Source organism: Girardinichthys multiradiatus, chromosome 18, assembly GCF_021462225.1.
Source record: "Girardinichthys multiradiatus isolate DD_20200921_A chromosome 18, DD_fGirMul_XY1, whole genome shotgun sequence".
Classification (NCBI taxonomy): domain Eukaryota; kingdom Metazoa; phylum Chordata; class Actinopteri; order Cyprinodontiformes; family Goodeidae; genus Girardinichthys; species Girardinichthys multiradiatus.
The window spans coordinates 38,419,489-38,443,801 of record NC_061810.1 but is presented as its reverse complement, the minus strand read 5'-3'; the positions used below and the strand labels follow the sequence as shown (position 1 = coordinate 38,443,801).

At 36.9% G+C, this 24,313-nt stretch overlaps 3 protein-coding genes across 3 annotated transcripts; all 3 read left to right on the top strand.

Moving 5' to 3' along the window:
• The first annotated feature begins 864 nt into the window (after positions 1 to 864).
• LOC124884492 (extracellular calcium-sensing receptor-like) lies at positions 865 to 5,342 on the top strand. Its single transcript, XM_047392432.1, has 9 exons — positions 865 to 1,082; positions 1,306 to 1,597; positions 1,738 to 1,824; positions 2,615 to 2,884; positions 3,212 to 3,412; positions 3,498 to 3,767; positions 3,919 to 4,146; positions 4,238 to 4,361; positions 4,429 to 5,342. The coding sequence occupies exons 1-9, from the start codon at positions 865 to 867 to the stop codon at positions 5,340 to 5,342; spliced, it is 2,604 nt and encodes an 867-aa protein (XP_047248388.1).
• Positions 5,343 to 7,613: 2,271 nt separating this feature from the next.
• LOC124884553 (extracellular calcium-sensing receptor-like) lies at positions 7,614 to 12,778 on the top strand. Its single transcript, XM_047392519.1, has 9 exons — positions 7,614 to 7,738; positions 8,077 to 8,371; positions 8,498 to 8,584; positions 8,800 to 9,069; positions 9,340 to 9,540; positions 9,637 to 9,903; positions 10,976 to 11,203; positions 11,280 to 11,403; positions 11,877 to 12,778. Exons 1-9 carry the CDS (start codon positions 7,629 to 7,631, stop codon positions 12,776 to 12,778), a joined length of 2,484 nt encoding a protein of 827 aa, XP_047248475.1. The 5' UTR covers positions 7,614 to 7,628.
• A 2,474-nt stretch (positions 12,779 to 15,252) lies between these two features.
• On the top strand, positions 15,253 to 21,205 carry LOC124884704 (extracellular calcium-sensing receptor-like). Its single transcript, XM_047392753.1, has 10 exons — positions 15,253 to 15,288; positions 15,424 to 15,575; positions 15,762 to 16,056; positions 16,169 to 16,255; positions 16,419 to 16,688; positions 18,004 to 18,210; positions 18,292 to 18,567; positions 18,812 to 19,039; positions 19,120 to 19,243; positions 20,289 to 21,205. The coding sequence occupies exons 1-10, from the start codon at positions 15,253 to 15,255 to the stop codon at positions 21,203 to 21,205; spliced, it is 2,592 nt and encodes an 863-aa protein (XP_047248709.1).
• The last annotated feature ends 3,108 nt before the right edge of the window (positions 21,206 to 24,313 follow it).

Here is a 24,313-nt window from a genome sequence, read left to right as displayed (position 1 = left end):
GGTAGGGTTTCCCATGGCAAAGAGGCATTGTTAACGGGTCTGACAAAGAGCAATTCAGAAGCCTTTATGAGGACCAGTAGAACGAAGCACGTGACTTTCCCAGTATGGTGGAGCCTGACCTCATATAAAGAATTGTTTTATTGTTCCCAAATCTTCAATTTTATGACTGAAAAAATCCATAGTGTAACTAGAACAAAAGAATTTCATGAAAAAAATGGAACCAGGCTAAAACTCTTTTTCTTCGTGTTTATACCTCAAGCAACCACAAATATCACCAACGTAAGATGGACTCAAGTGTCACGATAAAAGATTTTACAACATTTTCAAGATTTATTGTGCAAATGTATGTTTGTGTATAACCTCTCTTTTGAGAATGAGACCCCATATCTTAATCGACTTACCTGTGTAAATAAAGTTTAAAAAAAATAAAACAAAATACCATTATGTCTAACAATGTGCTGCATCATAGCACTTACAGTCTCATTTACTGTTAGGTTTTACATATAGTTGAATGTTACCTGTAAGAGGTATAATTAGGTTGTTTAGGTCAGGAGTAAATTCTTGACAAATAAGGTAAAAGACTACTTTCCCTGACTTCTACTATGATCGGTTATTTATCGATCATGAAGCAAAGCTGCTAAACTGAATAAGGCTTAATTTATCTTGGTACCTTCAAAAAGTTGGTCTATCAATTTACTGATACTTTGAATGGCACTATAATTTAATGCATACCCATTGTGTCTTCATGGTGATTGCCCTTATAGGATATTTGTTGGTCAAAGAACACATCAGTGATGATGTAATGTTGCATATAAATGTATGCACTCTTGCATGAACAATATGTGTTAAAGGAGGAGGAGAGTTATGGAGGCTTTACTTCACACATGTTTACTCTTGGTTCTCCTTTTCATGTCTGTGGCCTCATCTACTGTTTTGCCTTGTAGTTTACGAAAAAGGTTTCAACTTAATGAAATGCACAAGTCAGGTGATGTGGTTCTGGGTGGTCTGTTTGAGGTCCACTACACTTCTCTATTTCCTGAGATCACATATACCTCAGAGCCAGAACAACCAACCTGTGAAGGGTAAATATATTACACATGAAATTAACACTTCTATGTAAATTCTATTGTCTGTTCAGAGCTAATAAAAACTAATATATGGTAAAGTACTAATGAATATCTTTAAGGCATTTTACATTTGGACTTCTGCAATAACTGTAAGATGACATGGTATAATTAATTCATTATGAATGTGATATATAGCAATTTTCTCTTTTTGTAAGTTCATTGTGATATTTTGTTTTAGTTTTGATACTCTAGGTTTTAGGGATGCCATGACCATGGCCTTTGCTATTGAAGAAATCAACAAGAACCCCAATCTGCTGCCAAATGTGACCCTGGGATACAGTCTTTATGATAACTGTGGTGCACTTGTTATTGGATTCAGTGGTGCCTTATCCCTGGCCAGTGGCCGTGAAGAGTGGTTTTCACTTCAGAACTGTTCAGGGACTCCTCCAATCCTTGGGATTGTTGGTGATTCCTATTCAACATTTTCAATAGCTATTGCCAATGTGCTAGGTTTATTCAAAATATCAATGGTAAGTTTGCCCTATCTTTAGTTTTATCTCAGATTTTCTCCATTATTTTATACGGTTTTAAATGTAAAACATTTTGACAATGTTCTTGGTTGTCTTGAATGAAATTATATATTTTATTTATTTGTTATTGTTCTGAATAGGTGAGTTACTTTGCCACATGTTCATGTTTGAGCGATCGTCAGCAATTTCCATCCTTTTTCAGAACAATCCCAAGTGATGCATTCCAGGTGAGATACAGCTTAGTGCTGTGCAAAATGTCATAACTTAGACAGTACAGAATTCATGTTGATTTGGGCCTGATTGCAAATATGTTTTAATTTCTTTAACTCTTAAAAATCTATCATTAAAACATATGCAAAATATAGAGATGAATTACTCAAATATTGCAAGTACATACAGTTTTCTAAAAAATTGTTGACAGGCTGGAGAATGTTTTGTAAAAAGCCTTCAATTAATTCCAACTTTTTTGCAGTAGCATATTTCACACTGAAAATGTCAAAGAGAACTGATTTTTTATTTGAGAGCATTTATTCAGTGGTGAAAAAACACATTAGAAAATAATTGTTTTTAATAAAATCACTTTCTACACTTATTTGCACCACTGACATTGCCAATAAAATAAATCTAACTGGAGCATGTTGTCATGCCCAGTACTTTGGAACTTTTAATTAGTATAGTTATGGTATGATACAGTGGTCAACTTCTATTGCCCATTCCTCAAAATGGGAAAGACAAGACAACATGTCACAAACATAGCCACCCCTCTGAATTTCCCAACATCTACAGGTGGGACAACAATTCAAAAGTTTAAATCAATGTAGACTGTGACAAAGAAGGAGGGACAAGTACTAAAATGTTTCTTGCCACTACACACAGTGAGGAAGATGAACTGAAGCAAAAAGTGGAATTTTGTGGTCACCAAGTCTCCCTGACATGAATTTAGTTCAAGACAGTTTTACACATTTTTACAAAACCTAAGGAGGACCCTGTACAAGTCTTACTTTTTTATCTGACCAGGTGAACACGGTGATTCAAATTCTTAAACACTTTAACTGGACGTGGGTTGGTCTTCTGGTTACCAACGATGATTACGGATTCTATGTTGCCCAGTCTTTTCAGTCGGAGCTGTTGCAGAATGGTGGAGCTTGCCTGGCATATGTAGAGGTTTTGCCCTGGGATAGCAAACCAGGTGAACAGAAGAGAATTGTAAATTTGATAAAGACGTCAACAGCTCGTGTTGTCATTGTGTTTGCCCATGAGATTCACACAGTTAGGCTGATAGAAGAGGTAAGAATCAATGCATGTTTTCTGACTAACATCATGTAATTTATGTGTTTAAAGCTTATTACATCAGTCTCTCCACACCTCAAATATATTATTACATCACTCTAATAGTTCAATTAGTTTGACACGTTCAAACCCAAATGGTAATACATTTTACTTTTGTTTTTAAAGTTTGTTTTCCTCTCACTTTTACTTTTGTTCATGTAAATAAAGATGTACTGTAATAATACAATAGTACACAAAATGGCACCCAACAAGCCATTTATTTGCAAAATGTTAAACCATATTTTTCAACAGTCTAAAAATATGTTTTTGTATTAAAATACCCAGGTAGTAGAACAAAATGTCACAGGCCGACAATGGATTGCAAGTGAAGCTTGGGCATCAGCAGCTGTACTTCAAACACCCCGCTTCATCCCTTACCTCGGTGGGACACTGGGTATCGCCATCCGCCGAGGGGAAATATCGGGGTTCAGAGACTTCCTCTTACAAATACAACTTGATAAAAATCACAACTACGAAACCAATCTGGTAAAACTGAAAGGACATTTAAAGAAATAGCATGTGAAATATATAAATCATAATATCTGAATATTGCCCTTTGGATGGGTTTCAGGTGACACAGTTCTGGGAGCACACATTTCAGTGTAAATTTAATCCGGCAGATTTGGAAGGAGATAAGAAAGCTGTATGCACTGGTGATGAAGATATCGAACAGGTTGAGACTGAGCTTTTGGATGACTCTAACCTCAGACCTGAGTACAATGTTTACAAAGCTGTGTATGCTTTGGCTTATGCTCTCGATGAGATGCTGCAGTGTGAGCCAGGAAAAGGACCATTTGTTGAACAGACCTGTGCTACTCTGCAAAGTCTGGAACCATGGCAGGTGGAATATCAAATTGCACTTTAGATAGCAGACCTTGTGCTAAGGACAATGGATGTAGTATAAATAAACACCAGGTCAAGATTTTAAAAAGCCTGTTGTTCATTTGCATGAACCTCTAGTTGAAGTTTTTCATTTTCTTCATCATTTGTAGCTTTTGCACTATTTACAGAAAGTCAGTTTCACCACACCATTTGGTGATCAAGTGTCATTTGATGAAAATGGTGATGCCCTGCCTATATATGATGTTATGAACTGGGTCTGGCTCCCTGATGGAGGAACCAAAATTCAGAATGTGGGTGAAGTAAAGAAGTCTGCCTTCAGAGGGGAAGAACTCATTCTCTATGAAGACAAAATTTTCTGGAACTTTGAGTCAAAACAGGTTATTTCTTCCTTGCATCTAACCTTATGATTGTTGTCTAAATATCATTGTTTGCTAATGACGGGTGACCGATTAAATTTCCTACCACCAGCCACCTCAGTCAGTATGCAGTGAAAACTGTCCTCCAGGTACACGAATGGGAAGAAAAAAGGGGCATCCAGTTTGCTGCTTTGACTGTATTCCCTGCTCTGACGGAAAGATCAGCAATTCATCTAGTAAGTGCTTTATTTCATTACACACATAGGAGAATGTGCAAAAAGCCTTTCTCCCTCTTTTTTTCAGATGCCAGGGAGTGCATCAGTTGTCCAGAGGATTTCTGGTCCAGCCTCCAGCGTGATCACTGTCTTCCTAAAGAAACAGAGTTCCTCTCCTACCATGAACCTCTAGGGATTTGTTTAACAACCACCTCACTGCTGGGCACATTAATCTGTACTGTCGTTCTGGGGATCTTCATTTATCACCGCAGAACACCTATAATTCGAGCCAACAATTCAGAACTGAGCTTCCTGCTGCTAGTGTCACTTAAACTATGCTTCCTATGTTCTCTGCTGTTCATTGGACAACCCCAGTTGTGGACGTGTCAGCTGAGACACGCAGCATTTGGGATCAGCTTTGTGCTTTGTGTCTCATGCATCCTGGTGAAAACTATGGTGGTTCTGGCTGTTTTCAAAGCCTCCAAACCAGGAGGTGGTGCAAGTATCAAGTGGTTTGGTCCAACACAGCAAAGAGGAACCGTTTTCACTCTAACTTGCATTCAAACAGCAGTCTGCACTGTGTGGATTGTGTCTGCTTCACCGATGCCACATAAAAACACACAATACTACAATGACAAAATAGTTTATGAATGTGAAATTGGTTCAGCCTTTGGATTCTCAGTTCTATTTAGCTATATTGGCTTACTGTCTTTCATCAGCTTAATGTTAGCATTTTTAGCACGGAAACTTCCGGATAACTTTAATGAGGCCAAATTCATCACTTTCAGCATGCTTATCTTCTGTGCTGTGTGGGTGGCCTTTGTTCCTGCCTATATCAACTCTCCAGGAAAATATGCAGATGCAGTGGAGGTGTTTGCTATCCTGGCCTCCAGCTTTGGCCTTTTGGCAGCGCTGTTTGGGCCTAAATGTTACATAATTCTGCTCAAACCAGAGAGAAATACAAGGAAAGCTATAATGGGTCATGAAACCACCAAGTCTTAAAGTGTTATGCCAAACAATCAAATTAGACCATGTAGTTGTGTTTCTTTTTAAATATTTGGTATTTAATTTTTTTCCACAGTTGTTTTTCTCCTGAATATGTTTCTAGCTTACCACTTTGAGTTAGAATGATCTTTGTTTGTTCATTGCTATTAGATCAAATAAAGACGTTTGAAAAACCTTGTTGAAATCATTTCTTCATGCATTTACAACAGCCATTGCATATAACCAAAACATTTAAACATGTTATAAAACCTACATCTGTGCAAACTCAGTTCATTCAAGTATTTTGAAAATACATATATGGGTTGAATATGAAAATTCTAGTTTGGTGGCTTGTGGATTAAGCCTGCATATTGAGACTTAAAGGGGACATATCATGCAATATCCACTTTTTCATTTCCTTAAATACATTGTTTTGCGTACTTGGACTCTGGAGTGCAGAAAAGTTTTAGTCTCTTCAGCTGCTGCGTAGATAACTTTATATTTTGTTTGAGTCATATTTTTCAGTCTGTTCATGTTCTGTCTTCTCTGTTACATTCTTTGAACTATTATGTCACAGTATTTGCTGGTGAACTGCTTAAAAAGGTCATGAACTTCAGTTTTTTGCCTATGCGCCATTTTTCTTTCTCACTGTGATTTTGTAGTCCAAGTTTAAGTATGTCAAAGCCGCAAGAGGATAAGTCTAAATGTTCTGTTTTCGGTGGATTAACCCGCGCAATTCATTACATCATCCCCCAGCGAAAAATCCTCTTTGAAGTGCCTGGTTAAATTTTATTTTTCATGAAAATGTACCCACATCAATGAGGAAATACCTCTTCAGTTCTTCAGCAACCTCCACCAGTATCAGTAAGATCGATTTCTTGAAAGACCTTATCTGATTAAGGGGTCAGTTCCTACTGTCCATAGAAACAACAGAGAGCAAAACTCCAAAAAACACTAAAAGGACAACAAACTTTATGTTTGACATGAATTTATTGTGTGTTGATTTGACCTCCTGGCCATTGTTTTGATAGCAGTAGCATCGTGCCCTCTGCTTATGTTAGTGCTATGTGCTGCTTTTAGCTCCTTGAGGACATAACCGTACTGCATGTTTTGAACAGTATTATTACATAAACAGTTTTACAATGTGCCGCTAGACTATTGTATCTTTGCTATCAAACTACAAAACTACAAAATAGCCGAATGGAATAGAGTGGAAAGATCTTTGACCTGCAGGGGGGCGGGGTGTGACGTGCCTCAATAGCATTTAAAGAGACCGCACCAAAACGAGTTGCTCTCAGACACGCCTCAGAAAAGGGGTAAAAGAGGGGCCTGTGGAGCTACAAGAAATTCAGACCATAGCATTTCAGTTCCATTTTATATAGACCACAATTGAATCATAGTGTGATAAGGAAGGATATAAAGCATGACATAGTCTCTTTAACACACAGCTAAATATTGTATGGTTTGACAAAAAAAACACAAAAGTAAACTGCGAGACAATATTTTATCTGACTCATAAAAATGGAATGAAATAATTAAATTCCTTAATCCCAGCTGCTTGCTATGAAAGCGCATATGGCCCATGTTTGTTGATGGATGTGTATTATGGAACTATGATTGGAAAGAAGCATATACATAATTAGACAATAGTGGTAAATAGACACCACCTTGGTTGTGTGGAGGTTTGAAGTGAATATGTGACCCAAGTCTATAGGGTGTTAATCACGTTTTTTTTTTTTCCTCATGTGGGAAACATTTGTACAAAAGTACAGTTTCCAAGGCTTTTTTAGGCCATGAAACTACCTTGTAAAAGTTACAAAGGGATGGCCAGATGAGGGCTGCAGAACAATACTAAAAGCCAGAACAGGATTCTATTACAGTGAGTAATAGATATTTAAAAGCAACATCCTATGAAGGATAAAAACATGCATAAACAATTAAATAAATAAAATATAAAAAATAAACGAAATGTTGCAACTTATTGAAGAAAAGTCTATGACTTGTTTACATTCAGTAATACAGTATAGTTTTCACACAATTTTTGACATTTGTGTTATGTCCTGGCCCTTCATTCCTCATTGGTGCTGTAAACCTGCAGGGAAATCATGCTACAAAGATGACACTGGTTGGCATATAAATTGCAGTAACTTTGTATTGAGAAGAAAAAGATGTGAAGGGATGAGGGCAATAATGTTGGCTTTTCAGAACATACATCCACTCTTGAGTGTCTACTTTGTTTTTATAAACAATGTGACCTCTCTTCCATCGGCATGTAATTTAAAGAGAACGTTTTATTTAAATGAGATGCACAAGTTTGGCGATGTGGTTCTAGGTGGACTCTTTGAGGTCCATTACACGTCTGTCTTCCCCAAACTGACTTTTATATCAGAGCCACAACAGCCCATCTGCAAAGGGTGAGTATCACACACATCCTACATAGTAAAAACAGTTAAAAAGTAGTAAAAAAAAAAAGCTAAGACTATCCTTAATTCTCCAAATTAAAGGAAGAAACACACATCCTACATAGTAAAAAGAGTTAAAAACAGTTAAAAAGTAGTTAAAAAAAAGCTAAGACTATCCTTAATTCTCCAAATTAAAGGAAGAAACACTCTTGTGAAGAGCTTTTGAAATATATCAGTATAAACCTACGGTGATAACTTGCAATCAGGAACTTGTCAGATTATTACTTTACCATTTGGTTGTAAATTGATGCATTGTGTTTTAATCCTGATGGTGATACTCTGTGTGCTAGCTTTGACACTTTAGGGTTCAGGCATGCAATGACCATGGCTTTTGCTGTCGATGAGATCAACAAGAATTCCAACCTTCTTCCTAACTTGACATTGGGATACAGTCTTTATGATAACTGTGGTGCACTTGTTATTGGATTTAGTGGTGCCTTATCTCTGGCCAGTGGCCAACAGGAGCAGTTTGTGCTTCAGGAAAACTGTTCTGGAAGCCCTCCGGTTCTTGGGATTGTTGGTGATCACTATTCAACTTTTTCTATTGCAATTGCCAATGTGCTGGGTTTATACAAGATGCCTATTGTAAGTTTTAATATGCTTTTCTTTTGTATTATCACATTTTTATTACAATGCAAAGTTATTAACTGATTTTAATTTATTAAAATGCTTTGTGTCTGATTCCATTAAATCAACCTGTTTTTTTCCTAGGTCAGTTATTTTGCCACATGTTCTTGTCTTAGTGATCGGCAGCGCTTTCCTACCGTCTTTAGAACAATCCCAAGCGATGCTTTCCAGGTGAAACCTAATTCCCCATTTGACAACCTATATTTGTCTAAGACAACAGAGTAAGAAAAGAACTTCCACCAAAAGACATATCTTCTTTTATGCTGTCCTTTTAACTGCAACTTTATTTCTGAATTGTATGTATGATTAATGTGACAAAACTTATGTTTTATTTTAAGTGCACATAGTCTAAACATTAATATCCTAAGTCCTATACTTTCCTCTAGGTGCGTGCCATGATTCAAATTCTAAAATACTTTGGTTGGACATGGTTTGGCCTACTGGTCAGTGATGATGACTACGGACTTCATGTGGCCCAATCCTTCCAGTCCAACCTGGCTGGATCTGACAATAGCTGCCTGGCTTACCTCGAGGTTTTGCCTTGGGACAATAACCCAGGTGAACTCAGGAGGATTGTAAACTTGATAAAGACATCAACAGCTCGTGTTGTCATCGTGTTTGCACATGAAATTCACATGATTCAACTAATGGAGGAGGTTAGAAAGTGCAGTATGAGTAAGGCTTTTTGCTGCATGAAACAATCATTACTGTAAAAAAAAAATACTGCAACAATTAGGTGCCTAGACTTGTACTTTTAGTGTTTGAAGTGGAAGCTAGAAACACGTAGCTTGGCACAAACATCTGTTTTGTTTCTGAAAGAAAATCAAAATATGGTGTATCAGCAAAAGTACACACCTCTGTCTGAAATCTTTATACAGGTTGATTGAAAATGAAAATTTCAAATGATGCGCATTTAATATTATCAGGTGGCAAAGCAGAATGTAACTGGTCGGCAGTGGATTGCCAGTGAAACCTGGTCAACGGCAGTTGTTCTCCAAACACATGAACTCACACCATACCTAAGAGGTACGCTGGGCATTGCTATCCGGCGTGGAGAAATCCCAGGGCTTATTGACTTTCTTTTAAAAATACGCCCTAACACAAATGACACCAATGGAAATGACTTGGTACAATTCTAATCTTAAAAATGTATCTACCATAAATGGGACATGAAAATAATCTGATGGTAATTAATTTTTTCTATGTTTCTGAATGGGGGCCAGGTGAAGCAATTCTGGGAGTACACATTCCAGTGCAAATTCAATCCAGCAGATAGGGAAAATAAAGAATCTGTATGCACTGGTGATGAAAACATGGAACTGGCAGAGAGAGAGTTTTTGGACGTTTCTAACCTCAGGGCTGAGTACAATGTCTACAAGGCAGTCTATGCTCTTGCTTATGCCCTTCATGACATGATGCAGTGTGAGCCAGGCAAAGGACCTTTTTCTGGACATAGTTGTGCCAGTTTGGAGGCTATGGAGCCATGGCAGGTGTGATCATCTACCTGTACACATTTCTAAAACAGCCTGATTGTTCTTAAGGAATTTGTTTTCCATAGCTCAAAATCTAAAATAATCTTTGGTTTTGTTTTTTTTTTATATAGAAGCTTATACATACATACACACGCACACACACACACACACACATATATATATATATATATATATATATATATATGTATATATATATATATTACTTGATTGATGATTAATCATCAGAATACTCAGTATAATACTTGATTACTAATATAATCATCAGCTGCAGCCCTAATCATATTCATAATGATTAGATTTTCTTAATCTGGTTGACATGCTTTAATCTGGATAATATACCATATGGTACATTGCTGCTGTATCATTTGCACTTTTAATTTAAATTGCTGTGTTTAAGCTCTTTGCTGATTAAGGCTCTCTCTCCTGAAACATTTTGTCTACTCTCAAGCATAGTGTGCACAGCCATTTTCTCACTCTTTGTTTGTGGTACTCCAGATTACTCACTAGAACAATATAATGTTAAACGAAAAGTCTGGATTTTTAAACACGCTAGTTTGAGACACAGGTGCATTTTTCATTTACAGTGATAAGTAACTTAAGGATGTCCTTTGTAAATTGCAAATTCATGAAATGCAAATATGAGCTATATGTCCTGTGGGTCAGATGTTCTCAAAGTTGGGGTTCGGATTCTACTAGGGGTCACGAATCAACAAGTAAAAGTGAAGGACAGAAATCGTTACTCAAAAATCACACCTATGCAATAAACCCTATGGGAGATGAAAAAAAGACTTGCAAAGACGTGCAAACAAAAACAATTTATAGACTGGCAATAGATGATGTTTCTCCTGTCATAATAGCCCTGCTTAGTTGACGAACCAATAATGTTTTTATACATAGCTGATGGTTGTGTTGTTTCCACTAAGGGGTTGAAAAGTTTGTAAGCTACTGCTTTAGGTAATTTAATTCATTTTTTAAAAGATTATTTAATGTCAAGCTATTAATACCTTTTTGTTAAGGCTGATTAATTAATTACTTTAAATCTCTCATTAAATCTCTTCTCCATTTATAGCTATTACACTATTTGCAAAAGGTCAACTTCTCCACTCAATTTGGTGATCAAGTCTCATTTGATGAGAAAGGTGATGCCCTTCCAATATATGATGTCATGAACTGGCTGCAGCTGCCAGATGGAAAAATTAAAATTCAAAATGTTGGTGAAGTAAAAAAGTCTGACTCTGGAGATGAAGAACTCACAGTAGATGAAGACAAGATCTTCTGGAACACAGATTTAAAGAAGGTATTTTTTTGCAAAACTCTTTTATATGGAGTTTAGGTTAAGCAATATTACAAATACATTTATTTTAACTTCCCAGCCAATCCGTTCAGTTTGCAGTGAAAGTTGTCCTCCAGGCACTCGCATGGCCAGAGAAAGGAGGCAACCCGAATGCTGTTTCAGCTGTATCCCCTGTTCTGAGGGAAATATTAGTAATAAGAGCAGTAGGTGGTAATGCTTTTTACGTTTTGTATATATGTTATCAAGGTAATTGTATATACAGTCATATTCAATAAATTAGAATGTTATTAATAATTTCATTTATTTTAGTACCTTAGTAATTCACTAAGTGAAATACATTATATAGATCAATTATACACACACAGATGTTTTGAACCCTCTATTTCTGTTAAATATGATGACTTTCTGCCTACAGATAATGAAAACATTATATTATATATATATATATTGTTTATATATATATATATATATATATATATATAAACATGACATTTAAGATTACAATATTACATCAGACCAATAAAAATAAAATTTTTAATGCAGAAATGAGGGCTTAATGAAACGTATGTTAAAACCTACTTAAAAGTTATTTTCAGAAGGCACTATTTCTTTCTTCAGAATGCTATTCTAATTTATTGAATATGATTTTACTTCACTGTGTTCTTCTTTTTGACAGATTCCTTGGAGTGCTTCAGCTGTCTAGAGGACTTTTGGTCCAGCCCCCAGCGTGATCACTGCATTCCTAAGAAAACAGAGTTCCTCTCCTATCAGGAACCTCTTGGTATTTGTTTAACAACCACCTCACTGCTGGGCACATTTTTCTGTGCTATTGTTCTGGGGATCTTCATTTATCACCGTAGTACACCTATAGTTCGAGCCAACAATTCAGAACTGAGCTTCCTGCTTCTAGTGTCACTTAAACTGTGCTTCCTATGTTCTCTGCTGTTTATTGGGCGACCCAGACTGTTGACGTGTCAGCTGAGACATGCAGCATTCGGGATCAGCTTTGTACTTTGTGTCTCATGCATCCTGGTGAAAACTATGGTGGTTCTGGCTGTTTTCAAAGCCTCCAAACCAGGAGGTGAAGCCAATCTTAAGTGGTTTGGAGCAATGCAGCAGAGAGGAACAGTTTTATTTCTCACCTGCATTCAAGCAGCTATATGCATTGCTTGGCTTGTCTCTTCCTCACCCACTCCTTCTAAAAATAAACAGTACTACAATGACAAAATAGTTTATGAATGTGTAGTCGGGTCCACTGTTGGTTTTGCTGTTTTATTAGGATATATTGGTATATTAGCTATTCTTAGCTTTTTCTTAGCATTTTTGGCGAGGAATCTTCCCAACAACTTCAATGAGGCCAAATTTATTACTTTTAGCATGCTGATCTTCTGTGCTGTGTGGGTGGCTTTTGTTCCTGCCTATATTAACTCCCCAGGAAAGTATGCAGATGCAGTGGAGGTATTTGCCATCCTGGCCTCAAGTTTTGGCCTCTTGGTGGCACTGTTTGGACCAAAATGTTATCTAATTCTTCTCAAACCAGAGAGAAATACAAAGAAGGCTATCATAGGTCGATCATAGGTTATTTTTTGTATTTGTTGATGATTATGTAGGAGCAATATAGAAATGTTGTTAATGTTACCTAAAATAAAACATAACTCATCCTCTTGGCAATTAGCTTTTTTCATCCTCTCAAATTTAGAAAACTGCATTTTTTTCTACTATTAGTGCAAGTGCTACTAGAGTGGTCACTTAATCCTACGTTTCCTCCCAATTTGCATATTGATGTATAAATGTGAGTGCGGTTTTGTGAACATTGCGCTACATAGCGCTTTGAGTGGTTGTATGACTAGAAAAGCACTATATAAATTCAGTCCATTTACCATTTAGAGTGACAAATCATGCCTCTCTGTGTATCAGTGTCAAGTGCAAAGTTTGATTGAGAGGGGATTATTGGTTGTGCTTTTTTTGGAAGTTGGGCTCGGCCCCTTAGTGCTAGTAAAATAAACTCTTAATACTCAACCACACCAAAACATTTTTGATTTTTATGCTTCCACCTTGTCGACAATAGTTTAGGGATGGCTCCTTGCTTTTCCAACATGAACCAGTGCATAAAGCTAGGCCAAGACATGGATGAGCTATTTTTTGTGTGGAAGAACTTAACTGAACTGCAAAGGGTCCTGACCTCAACCTGATATGACCTGAACAGTGGTATCTGACCTCACCAATCCACCTCTGGAAGAAAGGTCAAAAAGCCCACAAACACACTGCTACACCTTGTGGAAAGTCTTCCCATAAGAGCTGAAGCTGTTACATCTGCAAATGATGGGGAGACATCACATTTAACCCTATAGATAAGAGATAGGATGTCACTCGAGTTCATACTTGTTTGAAGACCGACGAGTGAATCATTTTGGCAATACAGTGTATATTTTCAGCCTACGGTGTAAAAGTAGATTGGTATATTAATTAAGAAATACCTGCCTTAGAAGAAACAGCAAAAACCTAAATCATTCAGCACATTATGAAATTACATATATAGAAGGTGTAAAAGAGGCCAGACATGCTACAAAATACAAAATACATTTCAATTCATGAATAAATGTAATTGTTGAACAATTAAGGCTATTGACAGGAACACTGAGGCATGGTATTGGCCCTGTTTTACGTGGATTTTACATGAAGCACCAACTAATGAACACTCCACCCCTGGCAGCCATGCTTGCACTTAATCTTAACTTGGAAAAAGCAGATGACAACAGCGAAAAGGGAGTGCCTGTAATTTCTTATCTGATTCAATAGAATTTTGCTTGAAAATGCACTGGTTGTTTGATTATTTTGCTTGTGTAGACCACCAGAATAAGATACTGTTTATACAAAACAATCAGAGAGAGAGATAATTTGTCGCACTTATTTACAAATAAAATCTTTCTATTAACACACTTAGTTGCTAATGCTAATGTCTAAGAACTAATTACAGGACTAACTGGAGATCTCTTTACAAACATTTGGAAATGTACAAAAAATACACAGGACTACATGGTTACATCCATTTGGCAAAGACGACTACATGCCAAGCACAGACACATAGATAGTAAATGGTTTATTGTGAACTGCTGTAGGAGGCAAAAAGACTCATGCCATGTGATCCAGACTTATCAGGGATAATGTGGAGCCTGGCATGGTCAGTTATAATATGATGTTAAGCACTCAAATTTATAAAACAGTGTGCATGTGTACAAAAATGGTGTTCTCTACTGACTTTCAAATAGACTGGAAACATGTCCAGTGAGTACCCTATCTTCTGTTTATTGACTTTCTAGACAACCCATCCCACCCACAGCCCTTGAACAGGATAAAGCAGATATAGAAAACAGGTTGATGTTCGACAATACACAAATGTATTAGTTAAAATATCTGAAAAATGTATTGGTCGTACACAGAGAACCTTTACTGTCCAACAGACTGTTAAGGGCATATTAGTAGTGTCATGTAAAGTTACAATTTCAAAATCTATTGCCAATCCTGCAGGCACCGACTGTCATGGTTTTCTGCTGCCATCTTGAGGATGGTTTAAGAGTTTAACTTGAGTGATGTGATAAAGTGAAATGGATACTTTTCACAATGAATATATTTAATTTAAGAAATATAAAAAGAAACACAATGGTTTTTAAACTTTTGAAAATAATTTTTTGTATTGTATATTTCTGCTTGTTCTAGCTTATTGGCAAGAACTTTCAAAACAGTTTTTTTTTCCTAGATTCCAACAATGAATGATCTATGTATTATATACAATAAAAAAGGTTTTTAAATTTTTACTAAACCTTGACATACAAATAAAAGTCTGTTTATATTTTATATGAAAAGCTTAATTTATTGTGAATTTCCACCTTAACAATAACATTACACATTGATGAGCTCTGACATTTGAAGTTGCATGGGTTGTTTTAGTAATACATTTGCTGTATAATAATTTTGCGTGTTTGTAAAATCAGTTTAAATTGAATTACATTTGAAGTCCTGCCCACTCCTCTTCCTCTACTCTTATTGGTGGCATGGATGAGAAGAAAACACTGAAAGTCAAAGGGAAGGTGACAAAATAAAAAACATTTTATCTAATGACTAGGTTTAAAGAGAGGGACATCCAGATTAAAGTAATGTGGTGCAGCTTGCTCTTGCTACTGTTGTATTCATTCTGTTTTTACTGTGTCCGTCCTCCTCCTCAGCTGTCCTCCTGTCTGTCACAAGGACAGTTTCATCTGAGTGGTATCCACAAGGCTGGAGATGTAATTCTGGGGGGATTATTTGAAATAAATTTTTTTTCAGTCTTTCCTGACCTCTCTTTTACATCTGAGCCTCAGCATCCTACCTGCTATGGGTAAGCGTGACATCGTGCAAGAGAAGCAATTAGGAATGCACACTGTAAAGTTGTGATCAGACATTACTCTAAATGTATTTTTGTGTGTTTGTTTACTTCTGCAAAATGGGAAAAAGTCTTTCTGTTTAGCTTTTCACCCTTATGCATTATGTTTTTATGAACTAAACTGTTGTGTTATTTTTTTAGTTTTGATGTTCTAGGATTTAGACAGGCCCAAACCATGGCCTTTGCAATTGATGAGATCAACAGGAACTCCCAGCTGTTACCAAACCTGACTTTGGGGTACATGCTGTACGATAACTGTGTCAAACTCGGAATTGGATTTCGTGCGGCGCTGGCATTAATAAGTGGTCAAGAGAAGCAAATTATAATGGATGAGAGTTGTGAAGGAAGACCTCCAGTGCTGGGGATTGTGGGGGATTCTTCCTCTACACGCTCTATTGCCATCTCTACTGTCTTAGGTTTGTACAGAGTACCTATGGTAAGTTTTCAGCTTTACCATCTAATTGTTCTGTTGGACTGTTTTGAATTTGTTTGATTTTAAAAAGTTTAATAATGTTGGTTTAAGGATGTGCAATGTGTATTTTTTATAGGTTAGTTATTTTGCCACATGTTCCTGTCTAAGTGACCGTCAGAAGTTTCCATCCTTCTTTAGAACAATACCAAGTGATGCTTTCCAGGTAAAAACCTTGCAATAAAAATATGATGATGAATTATTAAGAAAACCAGCTTCACAGTTTAGAAAAAAATCTGAAAAACAGATAACATATTTTTCCTATGGAACATTTTTATCAGCTTTTTCAGGAAAAGTTCCTCTAATCCTTTTACTCAATTCCTACTCAGGTGAATGCTATGATTCAGATCCTAAAACACTTTGGCTGGACTTGGGTAGGATTGCTGATCAGTGATGATGATTATGGGCTCAATGCTGCCAGAGCATTTCAGTCTGATCTAAGTCTGTCTGGTGACGGCTGCCTGGCCTATTTAGAGGTGTTGCCATGGGGCAACGAGCTGCCAGAGCTGAGGAGGATAGTGGATGTGATGAAGAAATCCACATCTCGTGTGGTCATTGTGTTTGCACATGAAAGCCACTTGATCAGTCTCATGGAGGAGGTATTTATGTTTTAGTTTAATGGACTACTGTGAAATTGCTTTATAGTCATTAGATACTCTCAAGTAAAATGAAAATTGCTGACATGACCTAAAAAGTATGCTTGTGATATCCTTCACACGCCACATACAGATCTCTAGCCTCAGTTTTGCCACATCATGTAACAGGATTAAGTATGCGATTAAACTGGTTTAAAACAACATTATTATTATTGCTGATGTTCCACCTCTCTTTCTTCTGATCTTTGGAAATGGTTTTTCAAGGTGCATATATTGTTATTATTCTCAAATAGTGACATTTATCTTATTAGTAACCATCTGTGTTTTATTCTCACATAGTTTTATTTTTAAAACATGCTCAGATATGTACCCTGAGATAGCATTTAGGTAATCGGGGGCAATAATCTCATCAGTCAACCTTCCATTGTTGCGCTGTTAAATACTGGCTCCGTGAACAATGAGCTTCTTTCTTTTAGGCAAATAGAAGAAGACATGTTGATTTGTATGGCAACAATCAAGCTCAAGATAAAGTGCTTCAACAGAAAATAGATAAAACTGTTAAAGAAAGCAATATTTTAACTAAACTCACATCATGGCTTTTAATTAGCTAATTATAAAGAGCCTAACATGCGCTCAGAACACTTAGAACCAACAAACTTTTGCATTTGTTGGGTTCTTTTCATCGTATTGGAAGTACAACTTCTACTGCGGTTGTTTTGGGGCAATTTGACAACTCTGCACATGTCAAAGTGCTTCTATTCTGAATTAGGTATTGTGCATATAAACGCACGTGATGATAAGATTTTTTTATTTTGCACCCAAATAAATGGTGTTTTTTTTGTTTTGTTTTTTTTCAACCCGAAAATATTTGAATGCAAACTTTAGTATCAGACACAGATATTAATGTGTTAAAGAGCTTATAGGATTCTTCTTCTTTTGGTCATGTCCTAATCCTTTACTCTGTTTATTATGTCTCCCTACTGTCACAGTTAACATTATTGTTCTAAGATGGAGAAAGGCTCCATAATATCCAGAGGTTAGATTAAACAGAGATAAGGATATTGTTTCGACTCTCACCGTATCAGAACAAAGGATGTGCATTACAGAAAAATTTTACTTAAACACTTAATTGCCTGTGCTGTTTAACTGCGCAATGAAAATTTTACTCTAGTGTAGATATCTATGATTTAACTGTACCAAACCTAGATTTCAAATCTCAATAAAAGACAATAAATCAGTCATTTAGTTATTCTTTCTATACAGTACGTGGAGTTAGACATTTAAAAGACAATTTGACAACATATTTTTACATAAATAGGTGGTGAGACAGAACTTGACAGGCCTTCAGTGGTTGGCGAGTGAAGCCTGGTCCACAGCGGCTGTGCTTCAGACCTCTCAACTCATGCCGTACCTTAGCGGCACGTTGGGCATCGCAATCCGTCGAGGGCAGATATCGGGCATCAGGGACTTCCTGTTAGAAATAAATCCTAATACACAACACAACAAAAGCTACGGAAATAGCATGGTAAGATTTAACTGTGTCACCCAATATAGTACTTCCACATGTGATATATCATTGTTCACTTAAAGTTTTGATGTATTTCAGGTAAACCAGTTTTGGGAGTTCACATTTCATTGTAGGTTTGAATCACCTTCAGCAGGTTGGGTTGAGAATGGGGGGAAACTTTGCACTGGAGAAGAAGATTTAAAGACTGTAGAGACTGAGTTCTTAGACATTTCTAATCTCAGGCCTGAATACAATGTTTACAAAGCTGTGTATGCACTGGCGTATGCCCTTCATGATTTGCTGCAGTGTAAACCAGGAAGTGGGCCTTTTGAAGACTACAGCTGTGCCAATTTAGAAACACTTAAACCATGGCAGGTAAAAAAAAAACGCTTGGCGGGTTTATGACTAGTGCACAGGTTCTTATTGCAGAGCAAAATTTAACCAATAAACAAGTACATTTGTAAAATCGTAACAGACATGCTCAAAATGTTCTTACTCTGTTAATGTCGGCACAAGTTGAGATGTATAGACCTGGAATTTGTTGAATATATAGCTTTCATAGTAAAAAAGTTGTTTTTTAACAGCCAGCTTTTTGTGACTCTCATTTGCCTTCTATTAGCTTGTTCATTATCTGGAAAGGATTAATTTCACCACATCATTTGGTGATCAAGTGTCATTTGATGAGAATGGTGATGCTTTACCAATATATGATGTTATGAACTGGCTTTGGCTCCCTGATGGACGAAGTGAAGTTCAAAATGTGGGAGAAGTTAAAATGTCGGCATACAGTGGTGAACAACTCGTACTTGATGGAGACAAAATCTTCTGGAACTTTGAATCCAAAAAGGTATCTCTTCCTTTTTTCATTCTAATAGCTCATGAAGGTAGTTTAAAATAGAGTCACATGTACTTACTTTTCTTTCACAGCCACCCCGTTCAGTGTGCAGCACGGTCTGTCCTCCAGGTACCCGCATGGTGAGAAAGAAGGGGGAACCTAAGTGCTGTTTTGACTGCACCCTCTGCTCTGAGGGAAAGGTCAATAATAAGACCAGTAAGTGTCTATATTTAAGTTTTTAGGTATAGAGCATTGTTTTATTAATATCACAGTGTATACAGGTGTGAAAAAAGTAGGACACCCTTTAACAGCCATACAAGGACATATGGATATTTAATATCAATAAAACAATACAAGTTCTATAAATAAACATTAAAAGTTGAAGAAAAGGCATTTCAAAATTTTCACTTGAAATGGCTACAATTACACATAGGTCAAATGGGGTTACTTAGCATTTCTACTGAGGTTTGTCATGTTTAAAACCTCCGACGATCAGTTTGTGTTTTTTCAGATCGTTGAAGTGAGAGTAAACACCATTGTAAAATCAGAAGAGTTGTCTGAGGCCTTCAGAGATAAGATTATATCAGTTTATGAGTGTGGTTAGAGATTGGAAGAGGTCTTAAAAGAATCTGAAATCAGCCATTTCTCTCTATGTAAATACTCTACAAGTGGAGGACATTAAAAACCTGCCGGCATGCTTAAGTCTGGCATCTAAGTGGGTACACCCTAAAAGTAGACCTCAAGAAGCAAAGAGAACTCGCCCAAAACCCTACAATATCACCATTAACCATGTATCAGAGGAAGATTTGAGAACATCTGTTAAAAAAGTTAAATCTGAAGCTGAACATGACCCTGGAACATGACAATGACCCAAAACACAGCAGTAAATCAGTCAATGACTAGCAGAGAATTAAAAAATCTTGGCCTGAGTCAAAGCCTAGATCTTAATTTCACTGAGAAATTGAATGAAGTTATACATTGAAGAAACCCCTCAAATATCTTACAGCTGATAGTCAGGAGTAGGGCAATGTTTCCCCTGTCAAATGTCAGAGACTGAAAGATGGATGCATTTTCATGAAGTATTTCAGTAAAGTTTTTTTTTCAGGTAAAGGGGCAATAATAGCTATTGGGGGTAGGGTGCCCTAACGTTTCCCCTTAGCAAGAAAATCCATTTTTATTTAAATCTTTTCTTGACTGCATTAAATGAGGTTCATTTTTTCATACGACTGTATGAATCACAATGTGTTCTAATTTTTGTCAGATTCCTTGGAGTGCTTCAGCTGTCCAGAAGATTACTGGTCCAGCCCACAGAGAGATCACTGTGTTCCTAAGAAAACCGAGTTCCTCTCCTATCAGGAACCTTTAGGGATCTGTTTGACAGCAGCCTCATTGCTGGGGACATTTATCTGCACCGTTGTTCTAGGAATCTTCATCTATCACCGTAGTACACCTATAGTACGAGCCAACAACTCAGAACTAAGTTTCCAACTATTGGTTTCACTTAAACTGTGCTTCCTATGTTCTCTGCTGTTTATTGGACAACCCAGACTATGGACATGTCAGCTGAGACATGCAGCATTTGGAATCAGCTTTGTGCTTTGTGTTTCATGCATCCTGGTTAAAACTATGGTGGTTCTGGCGGTTTTCAAATCCTCCAAACCAGGAGGTGAAGCCAGTCTCAAATGGTTTGGTGTTTCACAGCAGAGGGGAACAGTTCTAGTTCTCACATCTGTCCAGGCAGCAATCTGCACTGCTTGGCTCATCTCTTTTTCCCCTTCTCCACATAAAAACACCAAATACCACAATGATAAGATAGTTTATGAGTGTGTAGTTGGCTCTGCTGTCGGTTTTTCAGTGTTACTTGGTTATATCGGCTTACTAGCCATTCTCAGTTTTCTGATCGCATTTTTGGCAAGGAATCTTCCTGACAACTTCAATGAAGCCAAATTCATCACTTTCAGCATGTTAATTTTCTGTGCAGTGTGGGTGGCCTTCATACCTGCTTATATCAGCTCACCAGGAAAACATGCAGATGCAGTGGAGGTGTTTGCAATCCTGGCCTCCAGCTTTGGCCTTTTGGTGGCGCTGTTTGGACCCAAATGTTATATAATTCTGTTGAGACCAGAAAGAAATACAAAGAAAGCTATCATGGGGCGACGCACCATAGGTACTACTTAAAGGTACAAAAAATGTGTTGGAATAGTAAACTGCATAGAAACTACACAAAAATCTATTTCAGTGTGGTTGTATATTTACAGGCGTGAATCCAAATATGCACAACTACTGTAACTGAAACTAGACAAACCTGAATTTCTTACTAATTGCACTTTAAGCTTAAGTGTCAGAATGATTTCTGAAATAGAAATCTTGAATTTTGCTTAAACATTTTACATAGCACCATTCTGGAAACCTCCAGAAAAATTGACAAAAAATGTAGAAGAAGCAAAATAATTGTTTATTCAATGTGCCAGTGGTGGGATTAAAAACATTTTACCATCTTTCCATCTTTTTTCAAATATGTAACTTCAGACTTGTCATTTCTCAATTCAATTCAGTTTATTTCTGTAGTGTAGACACTAGGCACTTTACAAGACAAACAGTTCTAGTTTACTTATAGAAAAACCTTTTTTACCAGGAAGAAACTTCTAGCAGAGCCTGGCTCAGTGTGAGCAGGCATCAAACAACTTTGGGTTTGATAGAATAGAGCAGATACTCTAAATAAGCACAGAAGCACCGGTCCAGGAGTACTTTCTATGTTAAAGAACAAGTATAGTTAATAGTAGTAGTAACTTCTTCTAGGAGAGAAATACAGCTAAACACATAAGCTCTGAACCAGTACTGTTTTCTGTGTTACTAATCTTCTTACATTACTTTAATTATCAAGTTGTCTATTTGTTTACTACTGCACTGTTGTCGAAGTATGTTTTTATTTCAAAGAAATTTAATTGTTTGATTGTTGAAATAAAGGAAGAAACTCTCTTACCCTCATAATATTTATCAACCTATGTGAAACCACAACATTCAACAATAAATTTCAATGAGTATAAGAGTGAGATCCCAACCTTCATTTCTTGTAGAGGAGAAATGTCTAAATGAATTATGGTTGCTATTATAAGATCATGGTGAATTATAAACATGTAAGAAATTTCTAAAACAAACTGCAGTGAACTGACTAACTAATGATGAGCGTTAACTGTGAGTTTGTTTATTTATCAAATGGATTTAGAAGACATGCCAGAAAGTGTGCTTGCCCTCTGTTTGGATACAGCATCGGGTGTTGCCGGGAAGTACCAATTCAACTGAAGAATTTCTCAGGGGGTTCAGATGACAAACTTCAGTCATATCTGCTGACATGACTTACTGATCGTTCATCTGATGTGGCTGTTAGGCAACTCTGAGCTCTGACTGTGGAGCAGGGCGAATGCTGTGTTGAAAACACAATGGCTGAGCTTGACTAACTTCAAAATCAGTAGTCATGTAGAATGATACATTGTATTGCAATGTAATTCTAAAGGTGGATTAGGTGGTTAATGAAAGGCAAAGACAAACCACTAACATAGCTGCAGATTTCTCTTTTAAATAGTAAAGAGACTGAATTTATATAGCTCTTTTTTAGTCATACTGACCTCAAGCGCTTAGCTCTACAGTCACATGCTACGCAGATTGGTAGGTAATTTGGGATTAAGTGTCTTGCTCATGGGGGCATCGACGTATGGCAGGAAAAGAAGTTGGGATTGAACCCACAACTCTTTGATTGCAAGAAGTCTACTCTTCCTGTTTTGCCACAGTCACCTCAGTTACAAATTGATGATAACTTTTTTTGGGTGCCCATCTCTAAGCATAATCAAAAAAGAGCAAGCATTTATCTTCAGAATAATTTCTAATACAATGTTTAAAGGTTTGGGGCGACCGTTGCTCAGGTGGTAAGAGTCCATAATGTCACCGGTGGATTACCAGTGACAGGAAGGTCTCTGTCATTGTGTGCTTGGGCAAGACACTTGACCTGCCTTGCCTACTGATGATGGTCAGAGGACCCAGTGGCACCAATTGTATGGGAGCCTCGCTTCTGTCAGTCTGCCCCAGGGCAGCTGTGGCTACAATGTTGCCTATCACTGTCAGTGAATGGGTGGTTGTCTGATTGTAGTGCGCTTTGGGGTCCTCGGACTAGATAAACCACTATACAAGTACAGGCCATTTATCATTTATCTAGTCTCTGGTGTGTTTTGTGCTCTGCAGATAATTTTCAGCAAAAGGACACACTCTTCTAAGATTGTGGACTGATGACCTGAATGTAATTCTGCCCTTCTTGACACTCAATAAAACATCATTTAACCATATGCATTGTGCTCAGACAAATGTAAAACAATTTTTTACCCCCTCAAAAGAAAACAGTCGGTAGGACCTCTAGCTGGAATTTGATCCCGGAACTTTCTTACTGCAAGGCAACCGTGCTAGAAACTGCACCACCACACAGATCCTGAATGTCTGTTTAAGGCCAAGACACATCATGTCTTAATAGGATAACTTGATAAAGAAAATATTTCTGCTTCTTCAAAACTCAAATAATATTACAATTAGCCCAAATGTCTCCACCATTAACAAAACCTGAAATGTTTTCTCTCCCAATAATTATTAGGTGTGAAGGTATCTACCTGTCTGTAGTTTTGTCTGTGTGTTTTTCAACTGACTACAGTGTCAGGTTTTATTTTATTCAGCTAAATAAGCTTTCTAAGATAGGGCCTTTCTTTTGCTGTGTTTTAGGCTGCTTCTTTTTTTTTTCATGCAGCAACTTGCTGCCTAATAAAACCCACTGGAGCCGTTTCACCACACGGATTCTGGCTTTTACTATTTAGGCTCCATAGTTCTGGAGCTGTTTGCTAAGTTACCTCAACAACTTGAAATTCTCATATCTGTATCTGTTGATTGTTTTATGTTTGATGCTGATATAATAATCACAATTGTTTCGAAAAAGAGTTGTATAATTATAGACACTGGACAACGATGACAACATGGCAAGTATCCTGGTATGCTCCTACCATGTAGAGGGTATTCTATTATACTACATCCTAAATCTGAGCTTATTTGTATTTTAATGGGTTTATTAGTGTATGATTTTCAGAGACAAAGAAAACTAAGATTATTTAGTTGTTTTTTATTTCTGTACTTACAGAGTGGTATATAATGATATATTTAGATGTCTTAGGTAATAATTAAATAGTTCGTAAGTAAATTTAAATCCATAAAATTGAGCAGTAAATGTAGTACGCATAATTTTTAAAAAAAGAT

Excerpts from the sequence above, each read along its gene's own strand:
- LOC124884553 (XM_047392519.1), top strand. The coding sequence starts at position 7,629 with ATGCACAAGTTTGGCGATGTGGTTCTAGGTGGACTCTTTGAGGTCCAT. Across the intron at positions 9,541-9,636 it reads ACACCAATGGAAATGACTTG|GTGAAGCAATTCTGGGAGTA; the intron begins GTACAATTCTAA and ends AATGGGGGCCAG. Across the intron at positions 9,904-10,975 it reads AGGCTATGGAGCCATGGCAG|CTATTACACTATTTGCAAAA; the intron begins GTGTGATCATCT and ends CTCCATTTATAG.
- LOC124884492 (XM_047392432.1), top strand. The coding sequence starts at position 865 with ATGGAGGCTTTACTTCACACATGTTTACTCTTGGTTCTCCTTTTCATG. Across the intron at positions 1,825-2,614 it reads TCCCAAGTGATGCATTCCAG|GTGAACACGGTGATTCAAAT; the intron begins GTGAGATACAGC and ends TTATCTGACCAG. Across the intron at positions 3,768-3,918 it reads AAAGTCTGGAACCATGGCAG|CTTTTGCACTATTTACAGAA; the intron begins GTGGAATATCAA and ends CATCATTTGTAG.
- LOC124884704 (XM_047392753.1), top strand. The coding sequence starts at position 15,253 with ATGGATGAGAAGAAAACACTGAAAGTCAAAGGGAAG. Across the intron at positions 18,568-18,811 it reads AAACACTTAAACCATGGCAG|CTTGTTCATTATCTGGAAAG; the intron begins GTAAAAAAAAAA and ends GCCTTCTATTAG. Across the intron at positions 19,244-20,288 it reads AAAGGTCAATAATAAGACCA|ATTCCTTGGAGTGCTTCAGC; the intron begins GTAAGTGTCTAT and ends AATTTTTGTCAG.